General features: G+C 39.8%; 2 protein-coding genes across 2 annotated transcripts; both read right to left on the bottom strand.

Annotated features, from left to right (window-relative positions):
• Nucleotides 1–1,982: 1,982 nt before the first annotated feature.
• Nucleotides 1,983–5,049, bottom strand: LOC125285395 (gap junction beta-3 protein-like). The gene is made up of 2 exons (XM_048229819.1): nucleotides 4,398–5,049; nucleotides 1,983–1,999 (listed from the first exon to the last, which is right to left on the bottom strand). Exons 1-2 carry the CDS (start codon nucleotides 5,035–5,037, stop codon nucleotides 1,983–1,985), a joined length of 657 nt encoding a protein of 218 aa, XP_048085776.1. The 5' UTR covers nucleotides 5,038–5,049.
• Nucleotides 5,050–8,713: 3,664 nt separating this feature from the next.
• LOC125285006 (gap junction beta-4 protein-like) lies at nucleotides 8,714–9,496 on the bottom strand. The gene has a single exon (XM_048229187.1). It carries the CDS (start codon nucleotides 9,494–9,496, stop codon nucleotides 8,714–8,716), a length of 783 nt encoding a protein of 260 aa, XP_048085144.1.
• Between the last annotated feature and the right edge of the window lie 7,886 nt (nucleotides 9,497–17,382).

Here is a 17,382-nt window from a genome sequence, read left to right as displayed (position 1 = left end):
GCATCCAGCTTTGCTATCAGCTAGCTAGCTAGTTCAAAGGTTTAAGTTCTTAATGGGGATATACAGGGCTTTTTATGCCTCGACTAAGTTGATGTTTCATATAAACAACAATTCATGTTCAAAGAAACAACAAGGTCACTAAAACATAATATATTTCATACCTGTATTGCAGCATGTAGGCTAATGTTAGCAGCATTATAATGACATTCTAATGTCTGAAAGGCTAATGATTAGCCTATCGGCTACCTGAAAAGTTAAGTGTTCAAACTAGCATTTGCAGTGTTCTATTTGATGGTGTATTGGGCCTGACTAAGTTCGTGTGATATATAAACCACAATCCTTGTTGATACAAGTACCAATGTTCGTCTAGAAAGTTTTTATTCACATTAAGATTTTCGCCATAGGCAGTAAAACACTCCGCCATCTTTGTCAATAATTTTCGCTGATAAAGTTTCAAACTATTCACCTTATTCAGCCCCACCCATTTTTTTAAATTCCACGTTGTCTTTAAACTTCCGGTCGGCTAGCTACGTCTAGTTAGCTTCATTGGGATAACACGGCAGAAGAGGATAGAGAGGCTAACTTACAGAACAGCCGCTCCAAAGTCAGTTTTTTCCTATAACTTCAGATAGGAAAGCTGTATAACAGAAATGTCTTAAGTCACCAAAATCCTAAATAAACGTTCCTAACTTTAGGATGACCCATAATATATGGTGCCAGTCATCTCGATAGAGCTCTGCTATCTCAATGTATCACAATGGATGTACTGCTCAATCGGAAGTTCGGAGACAATGTGGGCAAAGCTAGCGCCCCCATGTTTGCGCGCGGAATAAGGTGAATAGGGAGGGAAAGTGAAAACCAGCGCCCCAAGTGGTTGCGTTCCTATCGAAGAGCAGCTCCAATGTTGTCCCATAGACCTATTTTAAAAAAAATATTGTGAAGCCTAATCAGCGGTGTTATATACCCAAAAATATGTTTCAGTGTCTATACAGTAATAATCTTCTAACTGTGAAAATGTCAGACCCTATTTTGCCTTATTTAAGAAAATCGAAATTGCTCCTTTTGTTTCATAAACGAACTACAAAAGAAGTCACGTGACTTTACCCTTCGACGTTACTCACGGTAGCATGGTTTGTTTATTAGCCTGGTTAGCATTGACACTTAACACTTACAGCCAGCTCTTTATGTGAGTAGAAGCACAACACTAGTTATCCAGACAAAAGGTTATCACCACGCGGTTTACATCACGTTCCGTTATTACAAAATATGTTAAGCCAGTTAAGCAAATTGCCGTATTGATCAGTTAGAGATTAAGCGCCCAAACATGTGACGTCACATGCAGCTGTAGTTCCTTATCACCGTGTTACGACAAAAACTCAAAACAATTCAACTGATCCTAAAAATAAGGTATGACCACTTGAAGCAATAGAGGTGACCCCAGTGCCTAACATTAAATTAAGATCCCAATGTGCACCGAGATATATACATTTTTTTTTTTTTAAATCCCATCCACTCCGCTAAACTCTAGGAACGCAACCACTAGATGGCAATGAGATTACTTTCCCTCCCTATGACCTTAACGGCCTTTCCACCAATCAGAGGCATCACTGTGGGATTGTGGGATTGTTCAGGATTGTGGGTAATGAAGTACTTATCCAAGACATCGCGAATAAAATACATTTATCTCAAAACGATGTTAGTGCCCCGTGAACTTTTGGCGTCTATATGAGCATACACAATCGCTTAGTACAGCCGTAGCTGGTTTTGAGTCTACCATGTGCAGTTAAGTTTTTATGGCTTATACCCGAATTGTCAATGGAGAAATTGCATTGAATTCTTACTTCCGGAAACTCCTGTGGGCGGGACTGTGATGCTCTATGGTTGCTTAGGTACCGAAAACGCAGTGATTCCTTGTGAAGGCCTGATGCGGGCCTTAACAAGGGAAGACACGCGATTGGAGAAAAATGTATCGCACGCCCTCACTATTTGTTCACACAATCTGTCAATCAAATATAGCGGACAGCGGTAGGATATGGTTTAGCCAGAGAGGGTTAAAGCTAGTAATCAAGGATCTTTGGTTTAGCCTAGTCAAGAACGATCGGGAAGGAGAAGAAGCGAATAATAAATGGTCAAGTAAAATGTTAATAAAGACACTATTATTTTTCATTCGTTTGAAAATAGTTAGGCCTTCAGAGAAGGCCTTGAAGGCCCTGACGGTCCGCCACTGCTTATGTTAAATTCCCATAGAGGCAGGCAGATTTTTATTTTTCGTGACTCTGACGAAGACGTGGCAGAACGTAAAAACGTTAGTCCCTGATGTTGGCACTTTAAAATAAAATCTGAAGTTTTTACATCGGTGTTGTTTTTACAGTTTTTTACAGTTTTTCTTACATCTGAAGTTTTTACATCTGTGTCCGGTAAAACTCCTTAGTCCTCTCCCGTTGACGCACCAGTTAGTTAATTACAGAAGCGCGGTGGAATAACTGTTTTTCTAAGGATTTTTAGTTTTTTTTTCTTTTTTTTTCAAATTAATATTGTGCAATTTTACCCCAAAACCTTGTTTTATCTGGCCAACATTTTTTGTCCCAGATCTCAAAAATTACTGATTAACATCAAGGTGAGTTGAGCATGGTTTTAAGGGTAGTTGGAATTAGAACCACCTGATCAGATGTAGCCTATTTTTTCAATAAAATGAAAAGGAAGTGTTAAACATTTGATAATAGTGTTTAGTTATCAGATTGTCATAGAAGAAATAGGTCTAATGGCATGAGTAAATTAAAGAACTGTGGGGAGTTGTAGGTTAATTGAATGACAAAGGGTTGGCCTAGGCTATGATCTAGCTAGCCTCTATGGGAAATTTCTCTGCCCCATGACACAACAATGATTTAACCAGGGGGTTTGGATTGGAGGGTCAGTCAGTTAGCATCCCCCATAAATGGCATCCCTGTTGCTGCTGCATTCATGACACGTCAGAGATTTTGACACCTCAACATCTGACTCAGGGAAAAAATCTATTTTATGGTCTATGGAAAAAAAATGTATGAAACTTTTGTGTTACCACAAGTTACCACACTTGATGTCACAATCATGCTCTCCAATCATGGCAGCCAAAGGACCACAGGCTCAGTCCCTGCTTCAGTCATTGCAAGCGCACCTGATTGATTAATCACCCACTATGTGGATACTGTTAGAATTGATTTAGATTAAGTTTTATTTAGTATAATTTGTATTTTAGTATATTTATTCTTTATCTTCTACAGTCCTTATTGCTTAGTTGTGTTTTTTATATTAGCCTATATACTTTTAATTACTTTTTATGCTGTTAGTGAATGTGTGTGTTTATGTTGTCTGTATGATACTGTGACCTTGAATTTCCCCTAGGGATCAATAAAGTATCTATCTATCTTTGTTGCAACAAGACATTCTCGTTCTTGACCAACCATGGTAAGTAGACAAACATATGCATTCCCTGTAGGCCTAAAAACAGCACAAAAATGCAGGTTGTTAATTCATGAACACATTTTTTTACAAGTCAGATTTTTTCAAGTTGGGTCTTCTGAGTTTACGGTCGTTATGAACACATCATTTCCAATCACATTTTCACAAATAAGCTAATCACAGTAGGTACCACATTATACTGTACGTTGTCTATGTGGATTGGTGGCTGATCAGCCAATCCATGGACAACATAGTTTGGGGCCATGATCGGTAATGTGGGACCTTATTGGCTTGTTTGTGAAAATGTGGCTAAAAGTGGGCATGCCATTTTTAAAGATCAGCCCACTGAGTATATTTCTGGCTGAATTAGCTAGCTCCATTGAAAAGAATGGGGCTGGAACTTCCTCCCTCTCTTGAGTTCAGTTGTCATGTCTCATAACAGCCGTAAGAGTCTGTGATCCCAATCCAACATCCAGTTTTTGGGCAAATTCAGCCCACTTGTGCAGCACACTGCCTGTTCAATAAGGGTGAATTGTCAGCACTTTGTCATTTCAAGAGAAGTTGAACAAATAGTATAATATAATATTTATATAATATTAAAACACATATAATATAATGCAATACCTGTAAGATGGGAACTCAATCATCTCAATCAAGGATTCATTGTAGGATTAATGAGAAATGAATATGACATTACTGTGACTAAAATTTATTGTAAAAAAGCAGAATTAAAGATTAATGACAAAAAGCACACAATAGACTTGGTTGATTAAGTTCTCTTTTCATGGCGGTGTTGAAAGAGTATGGCAATCAGGTGTTTGTGAGACACTGTCATTCTGGTTTTAATTCCTTGGGCGGATTGACTGACTTGTAGGTGGACATGGGCAGGCTACAGTCAGTGCAGTAAGGCTCTCTACAGGTCCTCCTTGTGGTGGCCATTCTCCTTCTGTGACTGTGGCGCAACACACGCATGCTAATAAGATAGAGAACCTCACAAATGTTGAGCACAATGCAGACTGCTGAGGCACCGACCATAAAGTATGTGAAGATCCGCTTCTCGGTAGGGCGGGCAATGTAGCAGTCTACTTGGTGTTGGCACGGCCACATATCACAGGTCACCTTGCGGGGCATATCGAAGTTTTTGTAAATGTAATGCAGTAGATAAAGGAAAAGCACCTCAATGCTCGTCTTGAAGAACAAGCTAAGAAGGTAAGTCCACCACAGACCGCCATGCTTCTGTCCTGGGTTATCATAAAGACGCACAGCATCGCCATGTTTGGCACGATATTTGCGCTCACGATCCTCACGGTACCACACATGCATCACCACCATGAAAGAAGGACAGGTGACAAATATGAGTTGTAGAGCCCACAGGCGGATGTGTGAGATGGGGAAAGTGTAGTTATAGCAGACGTTGGCACACCCTGGCATCAGTGTGTTGCAGTCAAAATCCTTTTGATCATCGCTCCACACACGCTCAGCTGCCACCACAAAGATCATGACACGAAAAACAAACACCAGCGCCAGCCAGATTCGGCCAAAGGCTGTAGAGTACTTATTCACTCCACTAAGGAGACCTTCCAGACCCTTCCAATCCATAGTGATAGTATATTTGAGGGTAGGTTAAATGAGTGTTAATTCAAATGAGTAGCCTATCAGAAGTGCAGCAGTTCAAATGTTGTTCTATATGGGGAAAATAGGGAGAAAAGGAATAACATATTCAAGTTTCATTCTGAAAAATTATTATTATATTTAAGCTTCCACATAAACAGATTTTTGATGACACAACATTCAGATGTAAGTTTGCCAAGCACTAAATGTTTAAGTGATAATCATTAAATATCAGATTGTGCAGACACATTAAGTGTACTGAAATTGTAAATGTTCATATTTCCATTTTACTCAAATTGATCAATGACTTTCAGTTTATCACTGACTTTCAGCATTGATATCTGCTATACAATATGAATCCTTAACTTAGGAATTTGTGAAGTTAGTACAGAAAATCATCATCTGATCATCCTACTCTGATCATCCTATACAATTGAGCTCTGTGATTGCAAAAGTCTTCTCAACCAGTCTCAGTTAGGGATTCTTTGCGGTGTTGTCCACTGTATGCCTTCTCTGATCAGAAAGCAGTTTTGTGGCTCCTTGATTAACTGAGGGCATACACTCACTGGTCAGGGTGTGGTTGTCTGATTACACTTTGATAACAACTCCTACGTAAGCTTCAGGAGTTTAAGTAGTACAGTACAGGTGTGGGTGTTTTAGTACTTCAGTAAGACATTTTTATAAAACATAAGGCATTCTAAAAAAAGGTGTCTGAAAGTCATTCTACTGTTACTGTGGAAGAGTTTAATCTCTTGATATATCTTTTTGTATGCACTGTATCATCCATTTACTATTATTTACATTATTCTATAAATGTTTCATAGACTATGTATCAGAATATTTGAAGGGTTCAGATGCAAAAGCCTCTAAATGCCACCTATGTCAAAAATGAGATAAAGATGGTGAGGGGATGCTCTCCACAAATAGTATACGCTAATCAAATAATTTAACTTCTAAACCCACTAAATACCACTCCTTTCCTGGTCTGAAATATCGATTTATAGGCAAAAACCTATAGGAGACTGAATTTAATTGCTCATTTAAAAGAAAAGTGGTCAGACGGATTTAGAGGGTTTTGCATCTGAACTCTTCATTTTTTGTTCCTAACATTTGTGTCAAGGGATGTAGTTGCAAAGGGAAGCTTGTTTGACACCTTTCAGAGGTGTTTGAAGATGTGGCACATACTTCCTATTTATTTTTCATGCTATAGTAAGATAACTGCTAGTTGCAAGGTGCAAGGTGCCAGCAGCACAAATAACATGGGTTTAGACACCCACGACCCCTGATGATTTAGTTGCAAGGTGCAAGGTGTCAGCAGCACAAATAACATGGGTTTAGACACCCACGACCCCTGATGATATATGTGGCTCTGTACTGGAGCATGCTTGAGGAGGTGAAGCAGCAGAAAGTTTTGGGGGAAAACTAGCAATACCTTGCAAACACCATTCAGAGCCTTATTGACACAGCTAGAAGCTTGCATCGATGTCCTTTGCAATATAGCCAGTAATGCTGTGATGCTTTCTTCATCATGCATATCATGGATGGCTGGTAGGAATGACTATTACCTGTCCTTCACATAACCGTACCATCAAAATGAATTAGAAGATGCAAAATTATATAGCTGCCTGATAAACACATACCCCACAAAGTGGCAAATTGTTGCAGTGCTGCTTTAACACTTTACAGCTTGACTTGTAAGCTCAGTGCTAAGTGCGAGACTTGATTTACTCTCAGATGGATGCAAATAAATCTTCTAAAAATGCTATGCTTCCACAACTACACCCCTGCCCACTCAGCGGGTCTACTCAGCATATAAAACATGAACCTCAACACCAAGAGAGAGTTCTGTCACATTGCCCCATCACATCAGGCATTATGAATCCATTGTGGACTAAAAGTACCAAAAACCCATCTCTTTCGGCTAGCATATTCACTGTGACTTGATAACTTATGACTGTTTTGATTATCTGCATTTGTGTGGTGACCTTGGGTGTCATGAAAGGTATTTATGCACAAAATGCATTATTATTATTATTTTTATTATTATTATTATTATTATTATTTCTAAAAAATAACACCAAAGTCTTGAAATGTTTTCTATTGCCTTTTACAGACTAAAGAGAACCATCCTGCTTGAGTGTTTATGACAAACTCTCAAATAATTTATTTCCTGTTCAATCCTGAATCATTGCAGTCTGGTGTTTGCACTACTGGCATGATATTATCAACGTGACCACGTCCATATCTCCACCACCATATCTTGTACAATCACTCAAACCTACCTCCAGACTTTGAAAGCCTTCACAGCTCACAATACCTCTGTTCACAATAGTCAAGGTCACTTGTTGATTCATCATGACTGCCCATGACTGGAGGGATTTTTCAACATAAATCTTTCATGTTGAGGGGAAATGCTTTTGCACAGGTACGCACAAATACTTACACACGTTTGTTGCTGTCTTGCAAACCTTATTTGATCCTATATCATTTCTAATGACTATCAATGCACATTAATAATAATCAGCAAAAGCCAAGCCCTTGTTTGCCATGTGAGTGGAATGTGGAGCCATGCAAGTAGGCATAGCATTCAGTCATATCAGACTTACCAAAGGTATAAGATACTTAATGGGGCCTGGGTTATCAATTGGCCATTCATGATCTGCTTATCACAGAACCAGGATATGACACCGGTTCCAACTTTGAAAAAAACATTTGTCTTGTTTCAAGAACTCCTGCCACACCTTTATGGCATGATATGATTTTATTCAGTAAACTATATTTGAGTTGTATCATCACCGTGTGCAGATACTGTGCACACAGGCTCCTCCTACTATGATGTCATTAGATTTTTCCATGCCAAAGTGATGAATTTGTAGTGTTCCTTGTTCTTCTTTGAAAGAATACTAATCTTTAAACTGAAACTGAAAAAAAGATCATATACAGGTGCATTGCAAAAAATTAGAACATTATGGAAAAGTTATTTTTCCCCGTAATTTATTTCAAAAAGTTAAACTTTCATATAAATTATATTCATTATACATAAAGTTAAATATTTCAAGCCTTTTTTTGTTTTAATCTTGATTATTCTAATCTAGATGACTACTGTTCAATCCAGTATCTCAAAACATTACAATAAAGAATTTATACAAAAATGTCAACCTGAAAAGAGCTCTCATCAGCTAAACACCAGCAATAGATTCCTGAGCCTTTAATCTCTGTCTGTGCAATGGACTTTTAGATGCACCTGTATATAAACGTTTTTATTAAAATAATAATTGAAAAAATAAGTAGACAATGTGAAATCAAATATAAGTTAAGTTTGAAACCAAAACATTCACCCAATTCACCATAGTCATGTTTAATATTCAAATGTTTTAATGCATTTAGAGAGAAATATACAAAACAATGGAATACAATAACAATTCTGTTATGCTTTGGTTTGGCATAACTGTTAATGGTGTAAACAGTTGACATAAATTGCAACACAATTATGAATTTAACTGGATTTGAACATATGTTTTGAACATCAACATATCTGTTAAGATACTGATATGCATTTGAATGAAACAAAGGGGTGAAGGCAGTATTTCGTTCTATTTCAGTGATAATTATCATTAGTCATGTGAGCATACTCAGACGCTCAGAATAGGCCTAACACATGAGATCAAGCCTTATAGGCAGGGGCACTTCCCTCTACCTGATGGTCCTTTACCATGGACTCGTTATGGGCATTCTGTGCCTGAGAATTTGTTAGAGATGCAATGTGTCCTTGATGTCTGTAACCAGAGCGAGTGGTTGCCAACTCCTTACAGCGCTTTCCCATCAGGTAGACCATCTCAAGCAATGTAAGTAGGATACAACAACAACTGGTGATGACCATAAAAATGGTGAAGATACGCTTTTCTGTGGGACGGCTGATGAAACAGTTTACAGCCTGCGGGCAAGGTGCTTCTTTGCATTTCACCACCAGTGGAAAGAAATTTTCTTCATAGATGTAGAACACCAGAAAAATGAAAACACCATCCACTGCTAACTTGAAGAACAGGCTGAATAAATAGGTCCACCAGAGTCCACCACGCTTTTTTCCAGTGTCTTCATAGAGCTTTCGGCAGTCCTCACCATTCTTCAGCTGGTTCTTTCGCTCACGGTCGTCACGGTAGGCCACATGCAGCAAAACCAGCAGTGAAGGGCAGGTGACAAAGATTAGCTGCAGTGACCAGAGCCGTGAATAGGCAATGGGGTAGAAGTGATCGTAACAGACGTTCTTACAACCTGGCTGCCTTGTGTCACAGTCAAAGTTCCCCTGCTCGTCCCCCCATACCTTCTCAGCAGCCACAAGGAACACCATCAATCTGAAGATGAACACAACAGAGAGCCAAATACGGCCAAACGCTGTTGAGTATTTGTTGACCCCACTGAGGAGACCCTGCAAAAAGGCCCAGTTCATGCTGATGGTGCTGAAGTGGTCCAAAGACTGACTCTGATCTTAATGTTTCACAAGGGCTGTTATATACATGTGACACACTCACTTCAGTTACTTGAAGAAAGCAGTCACGTTATCAAAGGGTACCACAGTAAGTAAATACTGGAATGCCTCGCCTATAACTTCTCAGTGTGTGTCCCTTTGTTTGAATGTGGACAGAATTTCTGAAACTCAGCAAATTCACTGACATTCTAATGTGACATAGTTTTGTGATAATCATTATGATAGGACTGGTGTTCTGTTCTAGGCTATTATAGCGTGTACTACAAAAATAATAACTCTAATGTACGGCTGATGATATCTGAGCTCATTAGTTAAAGAAAGGACACCCCAGTCCTTTGTGCTGCTGAAACCCATGTTGATGTTGGCCTGTGTCCACATCCACAGAAAACTGATGGAGTAGGGTAGATCCATTTTTAATGAAACCAGGAATTAAAAAGGGACTTTAAAAAAAGACCAAGAGAGAGAAGGTAAATACAAAAAAACACAGTGGCCAGCAGCAGGGACAAAGCAGGACTGAAAGATCTTACATCACTGGAAACTACTATGATGGTATGCGCATTTCTCAGTTCACTGCCGTTCACTTTGCTGAAAAAAATATGAAACTTGATTACTATATACCATAATTTTGTGCAAACTGTCATGCAAATGCATGCAGACACACTCTGCCTAATGTGATGAAAAAATGCACCTGGAAATGGGTGCCAGCATTAATGGACAGGCTGCTTTTAAATACTTATAAAAATAGGTTGTATTACTTCAAGTTAATAAAATAGAGGCACTGTATTACAGATTCACCATGGTGTCTAAATGGATCTTTTGTTGTAAGTAGCCTGACGAGCTAGACGCACATTAAAATGTAGGGTCTGGGCACTCACCGTTCGCAGTGCTCAGTCCGAGGGGCGGGATAATCGGTTGTCTTTCAAATCCCCTCTGCACGCAATAGGACAGCTGCTATGAGTCCCATGCGTTTTCCCACCAGCGGAGCTAGTGGGCTAGTTCAAACTTTTGCCAACTTAAAAAAAGCTTAACTCGTGTCACACTGTTCGCCAACAGCAACATCCATCTTCTTTGTTTACAAGTAGCAGGGAATTCAAACCAAACCGTTGCAACTCTGCCTTCAATCATTATGTTAAGCCCGCCTAACGACTCTATACACGATTTGATTGGCCTGATAGAAGTTTAATTTTTCGAGCTCACAAGCCAACGGAGAGTTGCTAGACTAGCCCTGGAAGCAGTAGCGGTGTCTAGCTGAATAGCTGCGTCTTGAAACTTTATCAACGTTTTTCTAAGTTATTGCTGCTTACATGTTCAACGGTCAGTTTGACATTTTTTGATTGAATGTCATTATCTGAATATTGTCTCTGTCTTTAATTTCATGTGGGTGGAGTGTTATATGTTACTGAACGTTAACTAACTTAGCAGCTAGCCAAACTTAAAATGGCACGATCACGTATATGTAACGGGTTTGGGCTTCGCCTTTGGATGTTTCCAAAATGCAAACGGCTAAATGCAGTTTCAGACAGAAAGAATACGGTTTGAATTTCTATAAATGTTCCTGTACGTTCCACCTTGAGACGCACACGAGGTCTTTGTCTGATGTATGACGATGGGTAATAATATTCAATTGTCACTCGATGGCAGGCTTGCTGCATTCACTGACACTGGCCGTGTCTGTTAAACTAGTCAAGTCCTGTTTAGTGTGTTGGTTATGATTTTTCTAGACCAAAATGTCACACATCTGAAGTTTAATTGATAATTTCACAAATATTCGTACTTGAGACCTCAACATAGGCGTAGCTATCATGCTGGAATATTTTTTAAGCATGATGGCGTTTTCGTTCAGGCAGGTAGCGGCTTGCACAGCACAAGGCAAGCATTCTGGGGTATATGAAAAATACCCATTTGTGTCTCAGTCAAGTCAGCATATTTGATGCAAGATGCTTAGAAATGCAAGCAATTTAATAGGAAATGCATTTCACTGTAGTATGCCATTTGTTTTTTGGTGTTCATAAGTAAATTGAATGATTTTTCTAATTAATGTTTATATTTTTCATCAGGTATGGCGCATCTATGGTCAGTGTCACAAGTTTGTGAATGGCTTGAAGAAGCTGGACTAGGGCATGCCAAGGACACTTTCATTGGTAGGTCCATATGTGGACATGATTTTTCAGTGTACATTTTGTCCAATCAAAAAACCAACACACACCCTTTTCAGTACTGTCCACAAATGTTTGATAGTATTGAGATGAGGGCTTTCACTCAGGCTTACGGCACTCAGGCCCAGCCCAACCTATACGACTGGAAAATCGCTATGCCATTCTGACCGAGGATGAGGAGCCCCTTCAGCCCTGAGACAACCATCCTGGTCCCTCCTCAAAGTCGGCGCCCCCCCGACCCCCTCCTCCCCGGACCTCATCAACCTCCACCCTGGTCATCGGCAGTTCCATGGTTAGAGACCTCTGCATTCCCCCATCATGTAGCGGTCCCTCCAAGGTCTACTGCTTCCCTGGTGCCAAGGTCCTTGACATCCAGCAGAAACTCCCAAGCATCCTGGCCCGCCACACCAAGGTCAACAACATCATCGTGACACGTGGAGCACAGAACGACATCAGAGATAAGCAGTCAGTAGCACTGCAGGAAACTACAAAACTCTCATCACCACTCTGATGGGCACAGAAAACGCTTTGTCATCTCTGGGCCTCTCCCTACCTACAGAAAAGGTGCTGAGAGATGGTCCAGACTGTTCGATCTCCACACCTGGCTCAAACGCTACTGCGCTCCCTAAGCATCCCCTATGTCAACAACTGGGGCTTGTTCTGGGAGAGGCCCAGTATGCTGAAGCTTTGATGGTCTCCACCCAAACCAACATGGAGCCAGGCTACTCTCTGACAACATAGCGTCCACACTGGAGACATTGACATTCTGTAGAAAATATTTACAGATTCACTTCCCAGGTATTGATTCGAATGGCATACATGTGGATGAGTCTGAGAATGTTTTCTGCAGGGTAACATACAATACTACTACCATAGATCAAGCTGTGTCATGCAATAGCATGACTTATGCTTATAGTTCTATTCCAACGTTGATTTCTACCAACGATAGTAAAAGAAAAGACAAATTTAAAACTAGAAACCTAACAAATATTCTTTCCATACCTCAGCATATTCCTCAAAAGCCAGAGGCATTTTCAGCTAACATGGGTTTACTAAATATAGGTGCACTTACTACCAAAACCTTTGCAATCAATGATTTTATTAGTGAAAAAAAATTGGATTTTCTGTTTCTTGTTGAAACCTGGCTGACTTCAGACAGCTTAAGCTGTTCTTGTTGAGACTTGTCCCCAAATTATAATTTCTTCCACTCAATTAGACAAGGCAAGCGAGGTGGTGGAATTGCCTCCATTCTCTCAAACAAATATAGTTGCACACGAAGTCAACTTTGGCGACTCGCTTCCTTTGAGTATATTGCCCTCACTCTGAAGGCTGACCCAGCTGTACTTCTATTAACCTTATACCGCCCTCCTAAACTATGGACTGGCTTTCTAAACCAGTTTTCTGAACTTATGTAAGCTCATCATCACTAGCTATGATCGGATAATTGTAAATGGCGACTTCAATATTCATGTCAATAAGACAACTGATGCTAAAGCCAGTAAGTTCCTTAATGTGTTGGACAGTTTAGAGCTAAAGCAGCATGTTACAGGACCCACCCACAACCTTGGCAACACCCTCGACCCTCTTATAGACTCCATAAATTTAGATATTTTACATCATCCCATTGATCAAATGGTAGAGGCTCTTAATCGTGAATTAGGCTCTGCTTGACAGAGTGGCACCCTTAAAGACTAAAAAAAAGCCCTGTAGCAAACTGACACCTTGGATGAACGAAAATATCCATGATCTAAAAAAGATCATGTAGGAAAGCTGAGAGAACATGGAGAAAAACTAAGTTACAGGTTCACCGTGCTATTCTAAAAGAAAAAATTGCAAATTATAATAGAGCTATTCGAATGAGAGGAGGAACCACTTCTCTAAGGTAATTGCTGAAAACAGTGGAAACTCTAGGGTGTTGTTCTCTACCATTGATAGGCTATTGCATCAAACACCTTTGATACACTCAGTCAGGCATCCTCTCTAAGATGCTAAGAATTTGCAGACTTCTTCAAAAACAAAGTCATTTCTATAAGGGAGGCTATTGGTAACACAAGTAATATGTTTGATAGTACACCCAAAAACAGCCCCCAAAATTAAGGTCCTTTAGCACTATTACTCAATCTGAGCTTGGTAAAATTATAACTCAAACCGCTCCTCAACATGTGTTTTTAGATCCAATCCCTACTACATTCCTCAAAAAAGTATATGATGGCTTAGCTCCCTTTTTTTCTCAAGGTAATAAATACCTCATTAGAAACAGGTATATTTCCAACTGCTTTTAAAACCGCTGTTGTGAAACCTTTACTTAAAAAGTCAAATCTTGACCATACCAATCTGAGCAACTACAGGCCTATATCAAATCTATCGTTTTTGAGCAAAGTACTTGAAAAAGTTGTTTGCAATCAGTTAAATACCTTCCTCAACGAAAACAGTATCCTTGAAAATTCCAATCAGGTTTTAGATCAAATCACAGCACAGAAACGGCTCTAGTAAAGATAGTCAATGATCTCAGACTAGCTACCGACTCAAACAAAGTCTCAATCCTTATTCTTCTGGATTTGAGTCGCGGCATTTGACACCATTGATCATAGCATCCTAATTCACCGCCTTCATGATGTGGGTGGGTCTCTCTGATAATGCTCTAAACTGGTTTCAAACCTACATTACTGGCAGAGATTTTTATATCAGTCTAGGAGATCATGTATCTGAAAAACATGACTTGCCTTTTGTGTGGCCCAGGGGAGCTGCCTTGGTCCCCTGCTATTTTCTCTATATATACTTCCATTGGGGAAACGCCATAAGTCAGCATAATGTAAACTTCCACAGCTACCAGATGATACCCAATTGTATCTTTCTGTGGAGCCAACTAACCCAGATGGCCTTTGCTCCCTCACTGCATGCCTAACCTCCATTAATCAGTGGATGAGCAAAAACTTTTGAAACTAAATGATGACAAAACAGAGGTACTTCTGGTTGGACCAAAACTAAAGCGAGATATTATTCTTAGTAATCTGGGGAACTTGGCACACCAGGTCAAACCAAAAGTAACAAGCCTCGGTGTCATCTTAGATGCAGAGTTAAGTTTTAAGCCCCATATCAGTAAAGTTACTCAGACAGCCTATTTCCACTTGAGAAACATTGCCAAAGTCGCGCCCTTTTAACTCAACAAGATGCAGAAAAACTAATTCACGCCTTTATCACTAGCAGGTTAGACTACTGCAATGCACTTTTCACTGGTCTTCCCAAAAAAATATCTAAAGAAATTGGCACTCATACAGAACTCTCTTGGCTAGACTTTTTAACTAAGACTAAGAAGAGAGAACACATCACCCTGTGTTGGCTGAACTGCACTGGCTCCCTATTTCCTATAGAATTGATTTTAAGGTTATGTTAATTACTTACAAAGCTCTGAATGGCATAGCACCTTCATATATCTCTGAGCTTTTAATATCTTATCAACCACAAAGGAAACTTAGATCATCCAATTCTAATCTTTTAATCGCACCCAAAGTGCTCCACAAACAAAGTGGAGAAGCTGCGTTTATCCATTATGCCCCCCAAACTATGGAACACCCTGCCTCTGTACATCAAGCAGGCGAGTTCAGTAAATATTTTTTAAAAAGATCTGAAAACATACCTGTACAGGAAAAGCTTTTAGTTAACTCATCTTATCCTGTAGACTACATTTTCAGATTATTCTACATCTGCTACTATTGGAGGCATGCAGCCAGCCAGAAGCAGATGGGCTCCCCTATTAAGTCAGGTTCTGCTCAAGGTTTCTTCCTGGAATATGGGAGTTTTTCCTTGCCACAGTTGCCATATGGCGTGCTTGTGGGGGTAAGAGGGTTAAGGCTGCCAGTCTTATGACGCCATTTTCTATATTTTTGATATGTTGCTGAGTATAACATAAACAGCAAAAAGTGATTGATAATGACTGACTGACTATTATTGTGTTACATGCTTCAAATGTAAAGCACTTTGAGCTGCATTCTGTGTATGAAAGGTGCTATACAAATAAAGCTTTATTATTATTATTATTATTATTATTATTATTATTATTATTATTATTATTATTATTATTATTATTATTATTATTATTATTGTGATGACAACTCCAATAACTTGTCTTGAAGCAGCCGTGGCCTACTGGTTAGCGCTTCAGCTTTGTAACCGGAAGGTTGCCGGTTCGAACCCCACCAGTAGGAAGCGGCTGAAGTGCCCTTGAGCAAGGCATCTAACCTCTCACTGCTCCCCGAGCACCGCTGTTGTAGCAGGCAGCTCACTGTGTCGGGATTAGTGTGCTTCACCTCACTGTGTGCTTAGTGGGTTTCACTAATTCATAGATTGGGATAAATGGAGAGACCAATTTCCCTCACGGGATCAAGAGTATATACTTATACTTAAGCCACTTAAATAATTAGTAAATCTACCACTCTGTTTTTTTCCTTAGGATGCCTTGTTCGAATCACTTAGAAACAAATTTAAGAAAGAAAGAAGACCACTAGTGAACTTGGAAGAAGTTTCCAAAATGAAAGAGAAGTACTCGGCACGCCATTCAGGACGAAAGCGGGGGGTTGAGACTGAGGAGGTTTGCCTGCAGAAGAGGAGCTGCGAACAGGTAAGAAATGGAGCACCAGCATTTGTTGAGGCAGGTTAAACACGTGTATGGAAGCCAGCACACTGCATCCCTCTGCTCCACTGGCATGTAAAATCAGCCTTTATGATGACAAAGGTGACCGTTTGGCTTTTTTTGCGGGGGGTGGGGTGTTCTGCACTGTAGGTTTCCTTGGATTCTACAGAAGACTTGAGATCCATCCTGCAGCACATTGAGGTTTTGCAGCAGGAGCACCATAAGGCGAGGCCAAGTTTTGATATAATTCTACAGAGGCTCGACAGAACCAAGACCTATCGGCAGCACTACATTCAAAACCACACCACTGCTGAAGTCCTTAAAGAATTTCCCTGTCTCATGAGACCAAATATTGTTAAGTATATGTGTTGGAGAATATAAATACATTTTATTTATTTATGCATTTATCCATTTTATCCAAAGTGATTTAGATTTGTAAAATGCTTTAGGACCCATGCCTTATGTTAAGTGCCTTGCTCAAGGGTAGCAAGTGATGGCATCTTCACAACTTTTCTGGCTATGGCTTGCTAACCCTTACACTAGATTACACTACCACTTCTGCCTACAATAAATCTGCTGTTTGTCTAGCGCAAGAACAACCAACTTTGTTTATGCAGCCATCAATGCAACTGCAATACAGGAAATGAGCTCGTATCTGTGAGGGCTCAGTGCTTAGGGAGGATTCAGCAATTGACTGAGGCTATGCTTACACATGGCCGGCTATTTTCATAAACGGACATTTCAACCTCTCCGTTTTCAAAAATGTCATTGTGCACACCTGTCAGTTTTCAGAAAAGTTTTTGTTTACACTAACCCGTGCATATATGCCATCTCAAGCATGCCAAACCTGTAGGTGGCAGTGTAACGAGAAGCTAAAGCCCAAATTAGCCAATCAGAATCCCGAAAATAGCAACAACAGCAAAGAATCACTTCCTCTTTCTCCTTTAAACTGTATTTGCAATTGCAAACAGATGAAAAGAGTTTGCACCAACATAAAATGTGACTGCTACTCTGAATGCATGCATGATCACCATAGCCAAATGAAAATGTAGGCTAAACAT

Source organism: Alosa alosa, chromosome 20 (genome assembly GCF_017589495.1).
Source record: "Alosa alosa isolate M-15738 ecotype Scorff River chromosome 20, AALO_Geno_1.1, whole genome shotgun sequence".
NCBI classification, from domain to species: domain Eukaryota; kingdom Metazoa; phylum Chordata; class Actinopteri; order Clupeiformes; family Clupeidae; genus Alosa; species Alosa alosa.
This window is presented reverse-complemented; position numbering and strand designations above follow the sequence as displayed.

What these genes read in the sequence shown, in the direction of transcription:
- LOC125285395 (XM_048229819.1), bottom strand. Translation starts at nt 5,037, where the DNA reads ATGGATTGGAAGGGTCTGGAAGGTCTCCTTAGTGGAGTGAATAAGTAC.
- LOC125285006 (XM_048229187.1), bottom strand. Translation starts at nt 9,496, where the DNA reads ATGAACTGGGCCTTTTTGCAGGGTCTCCTCAGTGGGGTCAACAAATAC.